The sequence below is a fragment of the Colletotrichum orchidophilum genome, assembly GCF_001831195.1.
Source record: "Colletotrichum orchidophilum strain IMI 309357 chromosome Unknown Scaffold_50.1, whole genome shotgun sequence".
In the NCBI taxonomy this organism is placed as follows: domain Eukaryota; kingdom Fungi; phylum Ascomycota; class Sordariomycetes; order Glomerellales; family Glomerellaceae; genus Colletotrichum; species Colletotrichum orchidophilum.
Genome location: NW_019173006.1, coordinates 35,457 through 57,163, shown reverse-complemented (window position 1 = coordinate 57,163; position 21,707 = coordinate 35,457). Strand labels below are relative to the sequence as shown.

Here is a 21,707-nt window from a genome sequence, read left to right as displayed (position 1 = left end):
TGTGGCTCACCAAGGGGAATAGGGTTATGAGCGAGGATGCTAGGTCATGCTGGTTATTTGCACTACAGTAACTCGTGATGCAGGCATCCGACAACATTCCCTTCATTGTTTTTAACGAGGAATCCACACCACTTCTCATTATAGTATGCGAGGAAGCTACCGATGACTTTATCTAGGTTTCGCCCTCAAGGCCCAGTTTCGCCTTCCACAAGCCTTGCAAGGTAGAGTATTTATATAAGCCACCCTTGCAGTATACGGCACCCGCAATTATTCTTAATACCCCGTAGGACTGGCCAACTTGAACCTGCGCTCGGCCTAAATCCTATAATTCTTCCACAGTTCTAGGAATAACGTCGAACGGAGCACCAATGTGCCTCTCTAGAGACTCCAAAACAGCATTCTGTGTGGTTGTGAAGCTGTTTACGAAGATAAATTGGTTCTGGACTAGCTTGGGGTGTCTTAAAGCTAGAGTAACTGCTCTGCCGGCCTGACATACGGTCGTTGCTTCGAAAGAAATGTTGCCGCCGTTAAAAATTGTCGCCGTTCTGGCAGCAACATTCCAACCACCAAACCCAAGAATATTCAGACCCCAATCGAACAAGCCACCAGAGATCACAGCAAACCAGGAAAATTTCTCCTCTCGTGCTTGAAGGTACTTTACAGTCTCTATCTTGTCTTGCAGAAACGAAATATATTCGGCAGCGGAATCTGTGGAAGTATCGATCCCGTATTCGGAGGGGACAAAAAAAGCGGACGTTTGCTTTGATGGCCAAGTCGATAAGAAATTTCTGAGTCGATAGTGCCTCCCCGGCAGTGATACTGGGAAGATTACTGATAACGGCATCCTGTTATTTAAAAATCTGGAGTAGCGATGCCTCGGAATAATTGCTCTCGAGGTGCTTGACTTTGAGGCTCCTTGAACGTGGCCGTAGAGGCTATGCGTGTCACAGCGGTTACCGCAAAGTTTTCTTGAGCAAGAGAGCTGACAACGGCTTTGCTAATGTTTCCGCTGGCGGCGAGGACGACGATGTTTTGAAGTGGTGAAGAAGCCATGATGAAGTGGTTAATGAACTGTTTAGGACTTTTGGTGGGGGCTGGAAGTATCATCTTCAAGTTTTCGACGATCTCGGGGTCGCTCTTGGCTTGGTAATCAGTCGCATTACAAGATCGACTTAGCGTTCGGCTTTAAGGGTGGCTTCATAATTAGGAAGGATTAAAACATAGTTACCAAGATCGATCACCGCAGATGACACCGTTTTCGAATGCACGATATAGTGGAATGTGATCCGCTATAATGGACATTGACGAGTCAACGAAAAGCTATGGCTGTCCCTGAGGTCCAAGCCTTGCACACTTACAAAACCTACAAGGTTAAGATACAAGCTTTTCAATACCCAAGCAGCAGACCGGAAAAGTCTCCGTAACCAAGACGACACACTCTATGGGATGGCAGTCGGGTGACTCGAACTTCCATGACTTAGTAATTCATACAAGGTGGTAAGGGAATTTTTTCTTGGATGACAAAATCGCTCGCAATCGGCTTTCAAACTAATGCTTTTACAGAAATCACGGTCCACATTTCAATCTCATTCGCCTCGCGCAGCCAGCCGTCAACAGGAGCAGCCGAATCTTAAATAAAACATAACAGTCCACCATATAATAGCAACGCATTAATAGCCCGATGCTCGGCTTAAATCTTTATAAGCCCCAAATTCAGGCACATAGCTAAGGTTTCAAGTCCATCCCATATAAGAGGACTTGAGTTCAGGCGAGTTCTCACGTCCACTCATAATGGGTAGATTTGAGTCCAAGTCCACACGCGGTATTTCAAGTTCACTCCAAACGAGTGAGCTTGAGTTTACCTACTCTTAATAAGTAAATCTACAGTTAGGTATCCACCCAGCATTTCAAGTCCACTCATTTAGAGTAAACTTGATTTCGGGCTCTCTAAATAAGTGAACTTGAGTTCAAGTAGTGGGCTTGAGTTCAAGCGTATATTTAGCATTCCCACTCGACTCCATATGACTGAACTTGAGTTCGGCTGCTCTGCATAAGCGGACTCAACTTCGGGGACATATCCTGCATTCCAATTCCACTCTGAGCCGAGACGCGCAATAAACGGGAGGCCTATGTTCAATTTCACTTAACATCTATTAGCATAACTCGAATCATTATAAAAAGCTCTAGTTATAGGGAAGAACCATATGTTGTCGCGTTCTTGAATCTTTTTATCTGTGCGAGCTCTAGATTCCTCATGATTTGTTTCCCTTTCCTACTCATCCTTCAGAGTATTCCCCGTCCCCTATAAGGCGTTGAGAAAAGATGAAACTGCCGACTCGTATTGATACTTTATGAACAAGGTCATTATCTCTTTCCCATCGTGACTTCAAGATTATTGAAAAGAGCATAGAAAGAAGATTGGGGTTGGGACCGGATGGGACTGGAGACTACTATGAACGCCGGCCAAGATTAAGAACTATAGATCATGACGTAACTTGACTCAGGCTCTTTGGAGTTGCGATGTTGAAGGAAGACTACTGCATTGTACGAAGAAAAACTGACAACTTGGTACAGAAGACAAGACAATGAAATAGGGACTAAGTTCTCTCAAGCCCCGCCGAACTATTGTGATCAACACGTGTTAGTCGGCATGCTGCGACCTGCGTCTAGCCACGGCGACCTACTGGTCCAGATCATAGAAACTGAGTCTTTGATAAGTGTTAAGTGATCTACCTAATGCTCTACTTATTCGTAGCGTATTGTTGAGAAGGTAGGAGAAACCAGGCCTGCTTCCGATTACCCTGGCTCGGAATGTCTGGCTCGGTTTCGAATCATGTTCTACCTACCTTCTTCCCTTGCCGAACAGTATTAAGACCCGGATTGAGGTACAAAGACAAAATCTCTGCTCTCATGCATTGTTCTTTGCGACATCGAGGCTAGTATTCGCTCACTTTTCGAGGCCGGATTTCTTCAAATCCCCAACCTCTGGCGACTATTACAGTCCAACGATTCATCAGGCACTTTCTTAGAGGTGGATTTCATGAAATTTATTCTTGTCGTAAGTAACATGACTTGAGATTATGGGTGTAAGGAGCCCAAACAGAGGTAAGACTACCTGCACCTTTGCACCTGGGCCAACATTACCCCCCAACATCGCATCCGCACACAACTTGGAACAGTATTGCGCATCGATTTTGAGAGATGCTCACCCATGATACACTCCAGCTTAGATTTAAGGCTCCAGGTTTTGAGAAGATAAGATGAAAGGTGCTGTAATCACAAGAGGAAGGGGGCTAGAAGATCGATGGCAGGCTGCAGGAAAGTGTGCAGGAAGAGGATGGCTCGCTCGAGGTACCCCACCATAGAGTGGTATCACTTTGATGTATTCAGGTCTCTCATTCTTCGGCAGGTAACTGTAGGAGAGACCAGAGACTTTTGGGCCATCAGGAGGAAGCAGCAGCTTATTTCGAAGCTGCCATATTTTCTTGATCTAATTGCCCCGTCAATTTCAATGCAGAAATCAACGCGTTGCTCTTGGGAGCAATTATCTACCATCACATAGCCGAGCCTACTTAGGTCACTTCTGGACAAAACATGGACAAAACATGGATAAAAAAACTTCAAAGAACCGGACGTGCAGAAGTGAGCTAGAGACGTGATAGAGCGAGACTGTCAAAAACTGGCTGCCACTCATTCCGTGAGTGAGGGATGGGTGCCCGCTAGGAGAGTCCAGACGTAACACAAGGGAGACGACAACATGTCTTGTTTATGCTGTTTTGGCCGATGCCCGGAGATTAAGTCGTTGCATGTGTCTTCAGATTTGGTAGCTGTTTATGATGCGACGGCTTCAGTGATGAAGTGGGCTGTGGCGTCCAGGAGAAGCTGGTCGCGGCAGGGGGGGAAAGGTAGATGAAGACGGAGCAAAAAGAATTCCACCTCGGTAGGTATGCCACGTCTCTTGGTGCGTATGCTTGGAATTGAACTCGAACTCGGAGCCTGTCTTCGAGTAGGCTCTGGGCGTGTAATTGGTTGTTGACCTTGGACACTCCCCTACCCAGCCAGTTTGACCTGATCTATTGAACTAGACGGGCGCCTTCTGGCTAATGACAGGAGCGGGATTGAGGGGGGTCACATAGGCTTTCGCTGCTCTCGTGTGGTGTGTTGTGACAGAATAAACATACGCACTCGGATTCGTGTCCCTCAGGGCTGACGAACACCTTGATTCAGTCGCGACCTTAGTGCGGTTCGGCCCGTTCATGTACCGTGTGCGCCATATGCTGCGGCTGTGAGTCCGTGCCGATTTATAGTGGACCCATGCTTGTACCGATCCGGGGCCGGAACGTCTGGCGCTTCCAACAGGCCTCGGTACTTGAATTCAGAGCTTCGATACAAGCTTGTACGCGACGTGTGTTTGCTTTTCCTTCAGGTTGATGCGTGGAACATCTCAATACATCTTATCAGGGCACATCAAAATGAACCGTGCTGGTTCGCCATCCAGAAACGTCGAGCTGAGCGGAATGCTGCCTGGTTTTACCGTCCACGACCGCCTTCCCCCCACGGCCAGCTAGGAGCCTCCTGGTAGGTACTTGATCCCCTGATTACGGGCGTCTGAGCACCGAGGGATGCATGCGCTGCGTTCAAATACTGTGACCACTTGAAGTGATTATCCTGCATTCAAGGTGCGCTCGTCGTTCTTAAGTGCAGGGCCCCTTTCCACCGTCGTCGATGCCTGCGGTGGAGTTCAAGTCAGATGAGTGCTCTTAAGTCCGCGATCTGTGAAGGAGGTAGAGAGATGGCGGACGAAATGCAATGCAAGATGATGTGATGCTGGAATTGGATGCGTGTGCGTGCTTTGTGGCGATTACAAATACTGAATGAGCGCCGCAGGAGCGCCAGCTCGGCCCCCCGCTGCCCTGGAAGGCATTCAGGAGGCTCGGCTTTCTGCACCACACCATTCTATTCTTCCACACGAGATCCCGATGTTGAAACGAACGGGTTCATTTTCGTACACTTGAGATCCGGGTGCAAGGCATGTTCATGAGATGAGCATCTCAAGTGCACACACCTTTCAAAGTTTGAAGAACAAGAGGGTTCCATCTTGTTACCAATTGCCCAGTTACCCAAAAGCGGACCTTATCGCTTATCGATAAAAAGGCACCCATCCCTTCGATCGTATCAGCACGTGACTATGATCTCGCATATGGAGGCCTGCCTCGATTGGGAAACTCCGACGCGGACAAGTGCCACTGTACCAACCTAGGACATTGGAGCTCGGCCCACCATAACAGTTTGCTCTGGAATTCAATCCAACCTCCTGCCTTTGCCCACCCCACCTGCTCGCAGATCTCGCACGTTTTTCCAGTCTTTCGTTTGCCGAGCTGAAGTTGTCTACACTACTCAGGTGCGGAGGACCCTTAGCATGCCCACTCCCGGGAACGCGAAGCAATTACGAACCCGTGAACGCACCCTTCTCTCAGTCATTGCCTCCGCCGTGCGTTATCTCTGCCGCGCTGTGTGATGCACGCTAGCCCTCAAAGCACGCCGTCGGTCTGAGTTCCTCTTCACTCTCCACAGATGCTCTTAATGACATTTCGCAGTGTATGCGATTGGTGTGATCAACCCATTCCCATCAATGACGTTATGAAGGCACCGCTATCTTTGCTTTTGCGCTACAAGTGCCTCGAACCACTGTCCATCACTTCTATGCTGCCAAAGACCTTGTCAAGCCAAGTGTGGCTGGGCACCTGATGTGGCCCGTGGGCCCACTGGGCTGTGGCTGAGCGCGCCATTTCTACTATTTTTTTCTACCGTGCACACCCTAGTATTGCAATGCTATGTGCCTATGTGAGCACGGGCCTCTATCCCTATAGATGCATGACCATGTTGCATGATGCAACAGGACTATTCGTCTAACTAGTTTAATAAACTATCCCGTTATCCCCACCCCGGCAGAGCTCCCCGCCTCGACTTCGATCACGTCTTTGCCAGGAACATACCAGCCAGACCGACCGCAAGAGGCGCAGATTCTTCGCTCCGGGACAGGTTATCATCGGCGTGTCAACTTCGAGCCACTTTTGTGTTTATTTGAAGATGCACCGATGCACACGCAAGATATCTTGGTCTCGTCCGGCTTGGGGCAAAGCGTGCCAGTGGTTAGTTAGTGAAGTGTGATTCGCATAGCCTATATGGAAAACGGTAGCAAGTGGCGGGACCGACGAGTTAACATGAATATTTCAAGAGCGACTAACTCGGCTGTTTGTCTGCTGCATCACGACTGTGTTTAATTGGCACGATGTATTAGAAATGCTGCTTGGCCCGGTGTTGGCGACAAAGCAACGTTTTACGTGGTGCATAAGGGAGCTTGTAGAAGCGAATTACTACGCTCCTACCCAGTCGTCTCCCGACTGGAACCGATGCAAAATCTCTTCAGCTCCATCAATTGCTATCTTGTAGTCGGTAATAAACTAATTTATTTGGCATACCACGCCAGACAGCCCAGTCACGCCAGACAGTTCAGTCGCGCCAGACAGTTCAGTCACACCAGATTAATCGGTCTCGCAAATTTAATTATAGATCTCATTCCTACAGTAGTCTGAAACTGTCGTGAGGTAACAATCGGTGCTTTACTACTCTTGTTACTGACTTTAATCACTATAGCACAGGAATCCTATTATTGCCGAGGACCTACCTTAGATGACATAGTGTGTATACGAGAAGCTTCACCAGCCAAGAGTTTCGAACGATTTGTTTTGGCAGACTTTAGAATCGGTCTTGACAACTCCTAGAAGACAAGATTCCAGCGCTAAAGGCCAGAAGCCCGGCAAGATATTACAGTGCATATTATTGAAGTATTGTGGCGGGTCGAGGGAGCAGAAAGTCGTTTTCGGCCTTTGATAATTCATGGGGGAACATATACCTGACCAGAATATTCTCCTTAAACCAGAGCTCGAGAGACACGGCAAACCCACGGTCAATTACTACTTTCAATAATATGGACTCAGATTTTGGCTCCCAGGGGTGAATACAACATTAATAGGAAACAGGCACTCACCCACGGAACACATCAAGCTTTATCTAACCCGTTATCAGGGTCCAGACCCAGAGACCATCAACAATGACGATATTAACGAAACTAAACACGAGACTTCCGCCGAATACTAGACTGTGATTTGTCTGCGCTCGATCGGCAGAAATGTGGCACACAATCGCCCACGGTAGCACGTACAATATGTTACTAGCTAGACTCTGCCAGAGATACCATCGCGGTCGAGTAGCCAGTGGGATGGTCGCCAGCATCCTCGACATGGTGTAGAAGATGTAGCACTAGTCAATTGTTCGCCATATCATCGTAGTCACACCAGCAACTTCGTCTGAGCCGCTGAAATACCGCGCGAATGGTCGAGCTCCGAAGTATGTCAGGAACAAACACATGGATACCTTAATAGCGGTTATTATAGCGAGAGAATTAAAAGCCGGTCTGGTAATCTCAAGGATAGTGCTCCTCTTTGCCTTTGGCTGTATAGTCTTAACGCCTATGCTCGATCGCTAGGCGCCCTATGTATAGCCGATAAAGGCTAAGGACGTCTGTTCTATGGCTTAAACGGGAACCATCATGAGACCCTATCGAGTTGTGTTGAATAGGCCTTACGCCGTTATATAAGTCGATCTTATGGAGACGATATTAGTAATTAGCTAGAAATAGAGTGCGTTGCGGATCGCCGACTTGATAAAAGTTAAGGCGCCGGAACGGAGGAGGATGAAAAGCGCGTTCGCACTTGGGCATGTCGTCCCGTTTTTATCGTGGTTCTTACGCCTGCGTTTTTGAAAAGAAAAGCTGTTCTTCCACAGGAAGTACGCAAGACCGAGAAAAGCCGAGGCGAGGTTGCATGCGAGTTGGATCCCTGCCTGCTTATTGACTGTCGGCCAGTGCGATCCAACGTGCACCTTGGAATTGAATGAACAGCAGGTCCAGAACGATGATGATGGCGAACTTGATAGAGCTGATGATGAGGGGCACGTCAGGAAGATCCAGTGCTCTCGTGGCCGATGAGATAGTAGTTTTTATCGCACTGCTTAGCGCGCTTAATGCTCCGATATGGACGTAGGTGATGCTTACGTTGCGGACTTCGGCTGGGATAAAGCCTCTGGCGAATGTTTCTGTGCCGGTCACGAATGCGATACTTATGATAAGCCCTAGAATAGACTGGAATAAAATCAATGTATGCGTTAATTAGAGCTTCTGCGCCAAGGAGCAGGACGCCTTATCGCTAGTTATTACCCATGCCGCGCGTGGAAGACCTTCGTTGAGGACCTCGGCCACAACACCAATGTAAGTGTACATATCCGTGGTAATAACCAAGGAAGAGTCGACGTTGACAATCCAGAGCTTGGAAAGCGTGCCGTAGAGGGCGGGGAGCACAAACACGGCAATATTGAAAGCGAGTGCGCCGTGATAGGTACTACGGCGGAAGATGGACTGTCTTTCGGGGGCGACGTTTCCATCCTCTTGGGGAGATGCTGGGCGCACGACTTCTTCGAATTCATGCTTGGGAAGCATGATTTAATGGGGTGGCTTGAGGGCAATGCTGGAGAGGAGCGCGTTTGCAGGTTTGATGGCTGAAATCCTCATGTTTCATTCTTGGGGAAGAGCAGGTGTATATAGTTTTGGCAACTGCAAGGAAGTCGATTCTCTACAGCGTTTGAGCAGGTACAGTCTTACTAGAATACGCCGCCAAAGTAGCTGATGAATCTATTGCTGGATTCTATCGCGGCATAATAGCAAGGTGTGCTGGCGGCGCCGTCTGTGGTGATATAGAGTTGTAGTTCTGATAAGGTTCCGTATAAGGATCAGGTATCTCGTTAATGGTGTGGAGAGAGAGAGAGAGAGTACTGGAAGCTTGAACGGGTAAAACTCTTACGTGTTCCATTAGGTGCTGAATAGCGACAAGTATGTCTACACAAGTACACTACTATCCGTTTTCTCCAATTCTCCTAACATCGCAATGATTTGATTCGAGGATATAAGCGAATGAAGACGGATCAATGTATCATTCGCCGTTACCCTAAACAAGTACGTAATTCTTTGTAATGACACCAGTCCGCACCTGGTGTGATAATGCGGGAGACCGTCGTCGAAAATGCATGGTGGCGCTTTTTCTACCAAGCACGATTCATCTTCGACGCTTACAGCCCTCCCTTGCCTCCTTCTTCTCCCTCCCTACGTTCATAGAAAAGGGGCCTACCAAGCAATAGGGCGGTGCGTCTGATGTGCGGCCGATGACCCGGACGGAGATTAGCCATTTGCGTCCCATGAGGATCGGAAGCGAAAAGCCAATAGCGCTGTGTAGCGCCTTCATCCATGGAAAAAATGACCTTCTCTGATGCGATCTATGAGGCCTTCCCTGTCAATGTTAGCCCTGGGATGGGTCCCAGATGCCGTTATCCCGGTTTTCATGTCTTCCTTATTATGAAAAGACTGTGGAAAGACGTCCAGAACACCATTATGCAGAATAGCTACCCTGGTATGTCTCAATTTGTCTTTTTGCGGGCTTTCTTCGCGAGAAGCAACAGGGCCTCTGAGACGGTTCAGAAATGTAGCAAGCTTTAGTGATAATCGGCTTCCGCTATGTATATAGGCCAAGGTTACTTTTATGCTCGATGTTCCCCTGGACCCTCCATCTGTTTAGAAACTTAATCCGATCCAAATTTGCTCATATTTCCGTCAAATCTGCAAACTTTTCCGCGAGGAACCATGAGATTGAAACGGTTTACTCACTAGATAGCATGCGAATAGGGGGCCTCCTTGACGAGGCTAAAATCGTGCATCTTCTCTTGATCTCCTTGCATATGGTTCGAGAGCGCTTCAAAGTACATGTCTACTAGAGCCTTTGATCAGTACTATTCAGTGCAATGCTAGCTGAGGGAAGTTTCATATAATAACATACGCGTACAACTTTGATCTCCAGGCGCTGGAGCTATTGCAGAAAACGGTCAGTCAAATACTTGCGGGCAATCGAACTCCGTTTACCATTTTCAGCGAGGATATGCCGTCGTTGCTGAACCGATGCTCTACTACGCCTAGATTGCCGCTGGAGTAAAGGGATAGCCCTCTTATATTCTCCTTTACGTTTCTGTCGACAGCCGATGTAGATAGATCGGGAATATTCTAGTCAAGAATGTTGACTTGGAATTCGCTTAATCTTTTTGCTATTTCTGCGTTATCGTAGGGTTGGTTAGACGATCTCGTATCTTCAGCTTGATAATCCTCTTGATGCCCCTTTTCCTAGCTAATCGAGAATCTTAAATACCTCCTCATGCGTTAGTTAGAGGTAAGTGCCACTTTTATAAGATTCCCGCTCTTTTAAAAACATATCTTTCAAAGGAAGTTTAGTATATCGTAGAGTTTTTTTATATCATAAAATATATAGTCTTTAGTTAGACTTAGTTAAAGGAAATATAAAATTTAAATTTCGATAGCTAATAGATTTTAGTTTAGAAATATTAAAGTAGAGCTCGCTAACTATAGTAGAGGTTAGCGTCCTATATAAGCTTTTAATAATAATTATTAATAATAAGAATTCTATAAAAAATAAGTGTGCTTTATAAAGTAATTTAAGTATTATAAATTATTAACCTTATTTTAAGAAGTAAAAAATGTAAGTTTTTGTAACTTAAAGTAAGATATAAAACTTAATTTATAATATATTATTAGAGTAATATAAGATGTCCGTAGGTATTTCCTTCCTTGATCCTCTTACTTGAAACTTAGCTATCGATACCTCGTAAATTAATAAGTTGACTTTTATGTTACAGATCGATTGTTAGTGAGAAGGGTCTTTTTGATTCCTATTAGTGGATCGATTATTGTCTTAGATGGGCTGTTTGTTTTCGGTTTCCTGGTCGATTAAGAGTTTGGACTTTTTCCATTTTTAAATCGGGGTTTTTCTTAAAGAACTTCTCCACGAATGTAGGCTGCCGAAATTATATTATTAGATAGAGAAGTGAATTGTTTATGCCCGGCTTTAATATTCCGTGGGGTATGGCTTTTTACATCTTAATCGGCCTGTCGATATGATGTTTTGGAAAAATGTCCGGCTTCTTGGCTTAGGAGATCAAAATAACGACGACTTTTAGTTTTTATTTAATTCCTGTTAAACGTTCTGTTCTCTTTTTTTTAATATGGCGTGCCCTTATTGACCTTCTCCGGTTTTTACTTCGTCACCAAAGAGCTACGTGCTGTGCATGTCATCTTGCAGACTATGGCCAATCTACTCCGATTTCCCGGTCTGCTATTTAACTATGTACCCCTTAATAGTGCCCTCTACCCTACTAACGACCAAAGAGGTAACCTGCTTCTATCCGATACGGTAAGCCCGGCTTAGTGGTCTTGTTAACACGAGCACCATAAGGCTTCAGAACAGACTTCTGGCAGCGCCGATTATGAAAGTTCATTATCATTAGTCCTGTTAGAGCTGGTAAGAAGAGGTAGTATCTTACCTGAGAGCAGCGGTTGTGAAGTCGTACCTAATACGGTTCATGCGCTGAGTGACGCGAGCCCAGTCAGGCTTCGGAGCCGCGCTGTTGTGGGCAGTGCTTAGAATAGAAAGAACAAGAGCCTTCTCGGCCTCGGCGTCCCATAAGTGAAATCCGGCCAATTGCTGCTAATGTTGTCGTGTGGATTGCTGAGAGGTTTTTGCTAAGAGGGTTAGTCTCGGTCCATCAGGCCGTGCAACGGTAAGTGACTAGAGGCAATGACAAGATTCTCAGAGGGAAAAAACCCCCATCGGTAGAGGCGGGGTGGAATCCATTTTCGGATAGTATGATGAAGGTCAATTCTTCTACCACAGCGTTCCTACCATTTTGCATCTCAGTCACAGGGCTTTCCAAGTCAGCACGACGGCAGTCAACATGGAAAATTCTTTCACACCGGAGGAATGTACGAAGCTTCCGACACAACGGGTCTGAGCTTGAATGGCGACGTCCTCCTTCTTGAACACCAAAACCCCCTTCCAATCGAGGAGCCAGTCATCAACCCATCGCTGCTCAGTCATTCTGGCACAGGCGAACGTGGCCGAGCAGCTGTCGAGCCTGGTCAGGACGGTCAACACCAGCCTACCGTAACAACTGTGCGCGTCCCGTTTGCTGGCGCATCAACGTCTGCGTCAAACCCTGTCTGGATAAACGAAATAAATCGACTTGATCATCGAGACTCAAGGTTTCTTGGCATTACCCACAGAAACGCCGACGAAACAACCTCTCAAGGAACGCAGAGATCCCAGACATGACAGTCAGGGGACCACGTGTATGGAAGACGTTGATGCCGGGGAACGGCATCAATGGGAATGGAGCCAGAGTCCTCCGGAGCACGCACAAAAAGCGCAATGCAGTAATTGCAATACGCCCCACTACCGCGCGTCAGCAGAAAAAGCCATCATCGCGGCTAGCGTTTTACTCGACTTCCTGATACAGCCACAGACGGACGGGATGATAGCCTCGAATGACCTCGAGGCAATTGTGAGAATTTGGAGTCGAGCACGTGGAATGCAGTAGGAGCGTTGCGTGAAGGAAGTTGTGAGCCACGTCGGAGGCAACTCCACAGATGGCACGGAAAGGGACAGCCATAACAATGATCATGATCAACAAGTTGTTTACTAGATAGGCACATCATTCTCCAGCTAGAAAGAAGGCATCGAGATCCCACAGTGTCTGATCGAAGAACGTACGTTCTTCCTAGGTCACTGTACGCATAACTGCCTGAGTGCGTTGTCGGTGTTTGTAGTTAATACAATCGCGTGCTTATTATCGAGCCACCGAATCTACACAATCAAAATGAATGGTCATGTTGCTTAAGATGCACGTGAAAGTGGCGTCTCTGTCATCAAACGCAAAGCTGTACGCCGTCGGACACGTCTTTTTGAACCAAGGGTTGCTTGCTCTACAACGGCCCGCGTCAATCTCGCCCCTGCAACAGTACTCCTCTATTTCGTACACTGCATAGTCAGACTTATAGCCGATGGGGGCGCTACCTGTCCGCATGTCAGCAATCAGATTGGACTGGGAACACACCGTGCAGTTCTGGTGATCTTCTATCTCGAGATGAGGCGGAGCGACACAGGTGATGGGCTCGCAGGCGTTGTCGTCCGGCTTAACTGTGATCCCGTAGTTGTATCCGTCGACCGAGCGTCGTTTACAAGTCGTTCTCAAGTAAAGAGACCGCGCATTCTACTCACCGAGGCTGACGTCGTAGAAATTCTGGTCGCCGAGGACCGTCAGCTCGAATAATGCTGTCAACGTCGAGGACCGACCCCAGCAGCTTTGACCGCTACAATCTTCGGAATACAGCCTGTTCTATCTGCGGAGCAGTAGTGGCGCGTCCAGAGCCGATCGGACCAGTTTGTTGGAGGTAGGGCCACTTTGACTATTGAGTTAGCTGATAGGGCGAGGCCCTCCGGTAGGGTATCCTTAGAGACGACGCTTCCGTCCATAGGGGTGGGCTTCGACAACGGAGACCCCTCTATAGCGCACCATGACCGTTAGAAGCCCGGTAGCAGCTGCAATATGTTCGCAGTCGAAGGAGTGATTATTTTCGTCGGCTTCATGTTCGGGCTCGTCGATTTGCACGTTGAGGAAAAGTAGACATCTCCAGATACACCGATCGAGGAGACTACCCTTCTGGAATCCGTTTTTCAGAAGAAGGCAAACGGTACTGTCGAGTCCTTTTAAAACAGTGCATTGAAATGGAGTCATGATAGTGACATGTTTTTCGTAATAGTCCCACAATCTGTCGTAGGAACGATCCTGACGCAACAATCTGCTGACGGGAACATTGTGAAATCGGACTGTGGAGAAGTCGAGATTGCGCTGTTTGCAGCGTGCAAGAACCTGTAGACCGTAACGGGATCAAGCTTGCAAGGGAAATCACACAATACGGCACACAATTCAACTATACAGTACGCGCAATGTGCCCCAAGCACGCGCTCAACTCAATACAATGATTTTGATCTAAAAAACACGATGCAATACGGGATCGTAGGTAGGTTGCCTGTCGCTCACACGGCGGCGCGGGCCGGAAAGGTCGACGGCTGAGGTCGGCCGCATAGAGGGGACTCACTCATGTTCTGAACTCTAATGTCGACGTAGATTTCTGCATAATATTCCAACAAAAAGACTGCTGTAATACGTTAAGTGGCTTAGTGGCTTATGTACTTTTTGTGCCTCGATCTTTGTCTTTTATGTGAGACATCGTGCAGTGAATCCTACCAGCGAGACGCACCCTGTTCTAGAGAAAGTGGAAATACTGCGTTCCGATAACTGCGTTCCCAACAGCACTTTCTTAGATCGACGCTTTATAGAATGGGGTAAGCATCATGTTTCGGGCACAGTATGCCTGGCGAGTTTACTGCCTCCGCTTCAACCAACCTATGACCAAGATATGGTCGATCTGTCGCTATACGTACCTGGATATGATTGACGTGCCTCCCAAAGTCCTCCCGACTTCCGCTGGAGCTAACATTTGCAGTTTGAACATAGTCAAGTGCGGGGGTTAACTCTGTGCGATGGAGATTACGGGTGACGGCTTTTGCTTGTGGCGGCAATTGTTATTATGCCATGTTGCATGTTGTGTATCAGTGATTGTATCAGTAATACCCCAGGGGCATCGGCGGAGAGGATGCGGGGTTGCGGATGTCTTGTTCTTCCTACTCGACTACAGCACTTTGGGTCATTGCAAATATCTTTACAGTCGCAATGATGCAATTCTACCTGAGCTTCGCTTGAGAGCCGTCACAAGTGATACTCACTCGTACTGCTCCCAAGAGGCACGAGATCAGTGCCAGATTAAGCACGGGCCTACATGCCAAGAGGGCTGCGTGGAATCGTCATCTCGGGAATAGGAAGCTTTAACGTTAAACCGAAAGGTGCTTCTTGGTTCTTTCTAGCATGGTATTTCTTGAGCTATAACGCGACTAAATTTATTTCGACCGCTCTTTTAAAGATAAGATTGCAGTGGCAGTGTCCTTTAATGGTTGATAAATGCTGGCGTTTGTTAACGTAACTGCAAGTTTCAATATGGCTGGATATATTAATGTCTTCCCCTTAAGTCTTTGTCAGTTCCGGTAGTGTTACTTGAGCACCCACGTACGAAAGACCCATAAGATAAGGGATGAAGGTAGTTGTAGTGTTTCTATTTTCAATAGTTCTAGAATCTTTGCCTAGCTATGATTGTTAAAGAAAGGGAAAGATTAGAGACTCTTGAGTACTTAGGTGATTATCACCATGAGGAAATAGTCAACCCAGGATCAAAAAGCAAAGTTAAAACGGCTCCCTGTTTACCACATCATAGATCCGAATTCGGTTTGATAAATTCACTTTGTATCTTGTTTGTACTTTGAGCAACGCATTGTTAACAGTTTCGTTAGTGCATTAAAGAATCACCTGTAGTTTGGTCAGGAGCCACTGTGAGTCAATCGTCAAAAGCGCCTGCTAATCCGGCGCTACTTAGCGGTGGTGTTCCAGCTACCCCCAAAATTTACATAAATCTGATAGTTTCATTACGTCTTGGAAGAAGGGTGTTGAAGAACACGTAGTTCGATATCCGCAATAGGGGTTTCCTCTGAACCCCTCTATATGTCCGTTTCGCTTGTAGAACCACACTTGTGTTATTACGTAAGTGGTTTGTATTGAGATTCATCCTGGGTTAGTCGTCATTACGCGGCTACCGTTAGCTTCAGTCTGCCATTCCTTCATATCATCTGTCTTTTACATCCCGTCTGACGCCTGCGTCAGCATTATGAGTATTATGTTTAGTTGCCCGCGCCGACGATGATTGCTCAGCCTGGGCCTACCTGGACTAGAGCTTTCAAACACTGGGTTGAAAGCCAAGAAGATTGGAAGATTAAGGAAAAACTGGGTATACTGCGCACATAAGGACGGTAAAATAATATGAGCGTTCAATTTGGTTGGAAAGATCCCTCGACCCTTACTGCCCCGCTCAGGTACTCGTTAGAACTCGTTGTGTATGTCTGTGCATTAGTCAAACGGAAGCGACGTTCATTGCGATCCTCAGCGCCCCAGGGGAAAAGTATACTTTGCGTTACGAATTTCCTTTCCCGTTACCAAATCTCTCGCACTATAAGTCATAGAGAGAAGCGAGAGTCTATCGTTTTAGTGTATATAAACAAAGCAAAGATCGACTAATGTTAACATAGCATGCCGTACCCATGGGTTCAAATTATCGAGGGAAATCCACCGTCGGCCGCCATCAGTCTACCTTCATCAATATAGCAATCAAAAAGGCCCTCCGTGATTAATGTAGTTAACAACGAGCCCTCGCCTAGGAAGCGTCAAGGAGTCGAGGTGATTCGCGCTAGGAAACATATCATCATTAATAAAGTCAACTTCCATTACAATACCTTTTCTTAAACCTAGTCGGCCAGCGTCCATGGCTATGAGAAGGACCCGGTGCGATGCAGTAGCACGGATAGAGTGATTTATCGATGGTCTATGCTTATAAGCGACGTCATTTATTTCTTCGCCAAAGACGTTCTGTCTATGCGTCGGCTCCTTTATATATAGAACTCAGAATACAAGGGCTTACCACCAATACACTATCCGGTAACAAATATCGTAGTCGGGAACATTAGTAAAAACATTAATCTTAAGGATCTAGCCTATATATTCATCTAAATCAATCCTATTGCTATTTAGGCGATATAAAAGTATACCAAAATAGAAATACGTCTAGAAAGATCCCTGATAATGTCCTCTCCTAGGTTTAAGATACGAAAAAAAAAGAGGAATATAAAAAAAACACTATAGGATTAATATACGCTATTCCGGGTCTCTCGCGGACTTCTATGGCAGTTAGCCAGTGCGCCCGAGGCGACACCGGGCATCGATCTAGACGTCAGCTACGCGTCGGCATTCGACATCAGCCGGTTACCCTAACCTCTAAGGCAGATAAGACCCTAGCTAAGAGAGGTCTGGGGAGAGTGGATCCAGTAGGCTTCGTCTATGGACGATCTTCGACAAATCAGATTGCCCATACCAGCTAATGCCCTTTCACTAGATATGGCGGCCTCTTACGATAATATTTAACTATCTTCCTCATTCTAGTGCCTATAGCTAATTAGCCTAAACAGGATTCTGCAAAAAACAGTTTTTAGTAAAATATATCATAATGCATTAACGAAAGTGCTCTTCTACCAACAACTAATGCCGACGGCCGATGCAAAGGCACTCGTGACCTCAGAGATAAAAGTAGTAGTCGGCCGACTCCGTCTCACAAACCCAGAAAAAGGCGAAAATTCCGAGTGAAGTTCCTGAGTCGGCACAGTGCCAGCCTCGCGGTAACCAGGTCCTCCCGTTAATGTCTCGTGTATTTTGTACAGTCTCCCGAGGTGTTTCTTCCTTGTGAATGTGCATTGTGTGAGACGTGCTACCGCGGATACGGCGATATGAAGACGACCGGAACGGTGATCATATTCGATAGATGCGTTCTATGCGCGACAGCGTTTGTTTCTGGATACGCCGTGCGTCTCAAACCGCCCGCGGCAGGATGTCGTGTCCTAGCCCTTGATGGGGGCGGAGTGAAGGGCATCATTCAGCTACGTATCCTGCAAATGCTTCAGAAGATGACCGGACTACCTGTTCAAATATTTTTTGACTTGGCCGTAGGGACCAGCGTCGGTATGCTGTCTCTATCATGCACGCGAGAGAGGACAGCTTCAGAATTGACTTCTCAGGAGGCATCAACGCCTTATCGATCGGTGTACTGGAATCATCGCTGGATATCTGCGAAAAGAACTTCATACAGCTGGCGCGCAAGATCTTTCCCAAAGCTTCTACGAAGATCGGACAGTGGTGCCAGAAGCTGTCGCAATGCATTCGTTTTGTGTGCAAAGACAGCATCTACAGCCCCAGCGGACCAATTTTGACTTCCATTACGGGCTAGGCGAGATTTAGAGGACCGCGAAAGTCGCTACATGATCGGAAGCCATACGAGCAGATGAAGGTGGCTGTAACGTCCATCGACTCAAAAACCAGTATGTCGAAGCTGTTCACCACGTATGCGGGCCACGAGAATCGACGGGCAGAGTTCGGCAGGTCGAGGTCCTTCCTGGTCCGAGAGGCGTAAGTATCTGCAAAAGTTTTGCTACAGAGTATTCAAGCTGACTTAGATCAACAAATAGGGCCGAAATCACTTCGGCCGCTCCTATATAAGTGCACGTCGTACCCACAGGAGATCGTGAAAGAGATTGTAAAAGACGAGCTGACATGTGCCAGGTACTTTCCGGCCAAACGTCTTGGATAGTCCACATCGTCATACTATGATGGGCTAGAGATTCCATTACTACACGCGCGGTCCGAAGCGCTACGGCTGTGTCCTCGCAAAAGGATTCCTGATTATATCCTCTCGGCCGGCAACGGAATCATGAAGGCAACCCTAAACACCATGTCGAACTCCCTATCTCGGTTTGCCCACTTTAGCCTGGAATCTCTGTGGGGACACCGGCAGTATCAGAGACTTGGTGTGTCGACGGGCGAGGTTTTTAATGAGTTCCGCATCGACCCCACTCTTGATATGGAAGCGGTGGCGCTGTACGACGCAGATGCCATAGGCAGACTGGTCAGACAGTTGGACCGGCAATTAATCGTTAATCGAGAGCTACATCAGCGGATAGAAGAGCTGTCGCTGGTTTTGGTTACCTCTTTGTTCTATTTCTTATTCGAGACCACACCCCGGAAAACCAGACTTGGTAAGCTACTATGCAAAGGCTTCGTCGCATGTCGGTACGAAGACGACTTATCGATTATGAAAGTTCTTACGGCTCGATTCGAAAGCGTTTCATTCATAATAGCGGGCAGTGAGTATGATACGGCTGCGGGTGAGCGGACCGTCGTGAACTTTACGTTGCCATCATGGAGTGCTCCTTTCGACATGAGGCTAAAATATAATGATACATCCTCTTTAATCACGGGATTCCCGCAGATAGCCGACGCCTTACTTAAGTTACAAGCTCATAGTTGTAGTAGTATCGCTGGCGACCTGCCAACGCTAAAGATGAAGCGCTCTAGGGTGAGAAATATGTCGCTCCCTCGACCGAGGAAAAAGAGACGGATGTAAGCGTATGTAATGAAGTGGAAAGGACGCTATTGAGTAGAAAATTTATCAATTCAAGTGCTGTCGTTTCACTGGTGGCAATAGTACTTCTATCTTTTGTAGTGAAGAAACGTTTTGAACCTTATTTATGAGTCGGTTCCAAGCAGTTCTCAAAAAGGAGGAACAATAGATATATATAGCAAACTTAATAAAATTGGGAAGTTTTGATACGAGCGCTAATCCGAAGATCCCTGGCGAAAAAGCAGCTTGGTGGATTCTAAGACTGAACTCTTGGCAATCTAACTACGAATACTTGAACTCTGGCCGGAAATTTTGTGGCAGAGGATGCAATTAAGCCAGGCATCAAGTCTATGGAGCCGATGGCCCGCTAACCCGGGTCTAAACAGTGCCAGAGTATGCCTCTTCATTCTTTATGCCAAATTTCATGCCAAATTCGCTGCTATCGAGAACGTTCTGGGCTATTTCAAGAGCAAGTTGCACAATGTCTCATGTGGAGGAGAGCAAGACTCGGTAGGGCGGCCTTGACTCTTCTCGAAGCCGGATCGAAGGTTTTGGGCATCACTATTTGTGAGGTCCCGAGTCTTTCAATTGTGACTGGACTAAGGAAATAAATCGGGGTATTCCTGTCAGAACGCTAGGCAAAACGGCAAAACGGCAAAAGAGAGTTTCCTTCATCAAGAAGATAGATCTTGTAGTTCATCACTGCGGGAATAGTATCTATTTGGCAGTTTGATTTGCTTCCTTGTTAATGTAACGCACACAGCAATGGTAAGGTATCTTAAGTTACTACAACAGCCAATGCTATCTCGACCTATGTGTGGCTCAAATTCGATCATTGACGTATAACGCTTCTATTCACTTTGTGCTCGGCCACGATGTCGAGAAGTGTCTGATTGGGCCTCTGCACTTCCCATCAAATTAATGCATGATCAGGTTTGTTTCTTGATACACGGGCTCGTAGGATCTAACATTAACGATACCCTCGGCCGAGCGTTTTATTTTTGCACGTTCCCTTAATGTAGCACTAGCTCGGGGTTCAACTTCCTTTTCGAATAGAGCGATAAGAGATTCTTTCTTTGAATTGTGGTAGAACTTAATTTTGTACGCAACAAATATCTCTATCAACTCTTTGACAGTGATGGAGTTGGCATTGAATTCTGGTTGGAGAGAATCGACGTTGTTATTAAGGCTCGGGATGGTCTCCAAAGGGGGTGTGATTACTAATTTTCTCGAAGGTACAGAACGCGAAGTCCCCAGAGACTCATTTTCGCGCTTGAACTTTTTAGTTCTGGTTCGTGAAGCGCTTTCAAGTGATGTCTGCGTGTGCTTGACCACCCTTGTTCTAGGCAGTACCTTAGTCGCGGTCGCAGCATTATTGTTTTCTTCCAAGCGAGGGTTAGTCTCTACAATGTCAATTTCAGACCATGTTTTATCAGTCATCGGCTTTGAGATAGCCTGCTTCCTGTTCGAAGATTGTGTAGAATCCATTGCGGCCTGGTTGCTTCCGTCTTGATCCTTTCCTCTGTTCGAGGAGAAGCTATCCTCGGGCTTCAAGGTGGAAGCAATATAGTCGTCCCTGTCCTGGATTTCTCCAATAGCATGCTGCAAATCTTCATTCAATTGCCTGACTTGGTCTTCGAGACGCTCTTTCTTTGCTTTTGTTTGGTCAAAATAAGCCTGGCACTGTTGTAGGTGTTTCGATCGCTGCCTTTCGTAGTGGCTGATAAGGCGTGCAATTTCGTCGTCTTTTCCCTTAAGCTTTTGGATAGCCCATATGAATCCAACATACTGACTCTTGGAAAAAATTGTTTTAGGGTATCCTCATCCTCGCTTTGAGGGTAGATTCCACTCTTGGATGTTGGGTGGCTACTTGCCCTTTCTTTAGTCTTTGTAGTTTTGTTTGGCTCGTCCGAAACTTCTTTTTTGAGATTCAAAGATTCCGTTTGTCGTTCTGGGCTTTGCAATTCTTTGGTCATGGCTGTAGTTACCCCGTCTGCTTGAATTTCTATGGCTGCCTTGCTATGGTTTATTGACATTGTCTCCTCTTCTGCCCGCACTCCCATCGGCTGGTGAGTCCTGTTCCGCAGGTTTTCCGCATTACTTGGTTGTTCTCTCATTGGGGGAGTACTAGTAGCTGGGCAACCTTCCAAACGAGTGGTTTGGTCTGCTGCATTCACATTACATGTTGGAAGTTGACCTGGTGATGAACCAGCATCGGCGCTTGAATCTGTCGTATCATTGGAACTCCGACTGTGAGCTTCTAATTGTCCTTCGCGGTAATTGTGGAATTCACCTCTCGGTTCTAGACGTTTTACTTGGCTGTCTGGGTTGCTTCTTCCTTGCTCCAGCTGGCCACAGTCCGTATTCCTTTCCTTCACAAGGTACGGAGAGCTGACTGAAGGATTGGAGTAAGTCAAGACTTTGTCTACTATTCTCTCCATTGTAATTTCCAGATTTTCGCACCGAACTCGGAGCTCGTCTGCTGTAGATATCGAATGTGTCGTTTAATTTTCTAGCTGTTTTATGCGAGTATGGGTCTGCCTCGAAAGGGCCTCTAGAGCGCTTGTTTGGCTTCGGAAGCTGTGCT

At 46.8% G+C, this 21,707-nt stretch overlaps 8 protein-coding genes across 8 annotated transcripts; 2 read left to right on the top strand and 6 right to left on the bottom strand.

The window, feature by feature from the left end:
* Nucleotides 1-322: 322 nt before the first annotated feature.
* CORC01_06591 (uncharacterized protein) lies at nucleotides 323-844 on the bottom strand (the record flags this gene model as incomplete). Its single annotated transcript, XM_022618231.1, has 1 exon — nucleotides 323-844. The coding sequence occupies one exon, from the start codon at nucleotides 842-844 to the stop codon at nucleotides 323-325; it is 522 nt and encodes a 173-aa protein (XP_022475229.1).
* Nucleotides 845-7,909: 7,065 nt separating this feature from the next.
* Nucleotides 7,910-8,557, bottom strand: CORC01_06590 (uncharacterized protein; the record flags this gene model as incomplete). The annotated part of the gene is made up of 2 exons (XM_022618230.1): nucleotides 7,910-8,203; nucleotides 8,279-8,557. 2 exons carry the CDS (start codon nucleotides 8,555-8,557, stop codon nucleotides 7,910-7,912), a joined length of 573 nt encoding a protein of 190 aa, XP_022475228.1.
* Nucleotides 8,558-11,828: 3,271 nt separating this feature from the next.
* Nucleotides 11,829-12,284, top strand: CORC01_06589 (uncharacterized protein; the record flags this gene model as incomplete). The annotated part of the gene is made up of 1 exon (XM_022618229.1): nucleotides 11,829-12,284. A coding segment is annotated over one exon (456 nt), but the record flags the coding sequence as incomplete, so codon positions are not given.
* A 514-nt stretch (nucleotides 12,285-12,798) lies between these two features.
* Nucleotides 12,799-13,035, bottom strand: CORC01_06588 (uncharacterized protein; the record flags this gene model as incomplete). The annotated part of the gene is made up of 1 exon (XM_022618228.1): nucleotides 12,799-13,035. One exon carries the CDS (start codon nucleotides 13,033-13,035, stop codon nucleotides 12,799-12,801), a length of 237 nt encoding a protein of 78 aa, XP_022475226.1.
* Nucleotides 13,036-13,461: 426 nt separating this feature from the next.
* Nucleotides 13,462-13,899, bottom strand: CORC01_06587 (uncharacterized protein; the record flags this gene model as incomplete). Its single annotated transcript, XM_022618227.1, has 1 exon — nucleotides 13,462-13,899. A coding segment is annotated over one exon (438 nt), but the record flags the coding sequence as incomplete, so codon positions are not given.
* Nucleotides 13,900-17,701: 3,802 nt separating this feature from the next.
* Nucleotides 17,702-18,219, top strand: CORC01_06586 (uncharacterized protein; the record flags this gene model as incomplete). Its single annotated transcript, XM_022618226.1, has 3 exons — nucleotides 17,702-17,890; nucleotides 17,951-18,129; nucleotides 18,189-18,219. The coding sequence occupies 3 exons, from the start codon at nucleotides 17,702-17,704 to the stop codon at nucleotides 18,217-18,219; spliced, it is 399 nt and encodes a 132-aa protein (XP_022475224.1).
* Nucleotides 18,220-20,038: 1,819 nt separating this feature from the next.
* Nucleotides 20,039-20,608, bottom strand: CORC01_06585 (uncharacterized protein; the record flags this gene model as incomplete). Its single annotated transcript, XM_022618225.1, has 1 exon — nucleotides 20,039-20,608. One exon carries the CDS (start codon nucleotides 20,606-20,608, stop codon nucleotides 20,039-20,041), a length of 570 nt encoding a protein of 189 aa, XP_022475223.1.
* A 128-nt stretch (nucleotides 20,609-20,736) lies between these two features.
* Nucleotides 20,737-21,096, bottom strand: CORC01_06584 (uncharacterized protein; the record flags this gene model as incomplete). The annotated part of the gene is made up of 1 exon (XM_022618224.1): nucleotides 20,737-21,096. One exon carries the CDS (start codon nucleotides 21,094-21,096, stop codon nucleotides 20,737-20,739), a length of 360 nt encoding a protein of 119 aa, XP_022475222.1.
* Between the last annotated feature and the right edge of the window lie 611 nt (nucleotides 21,097-21,707).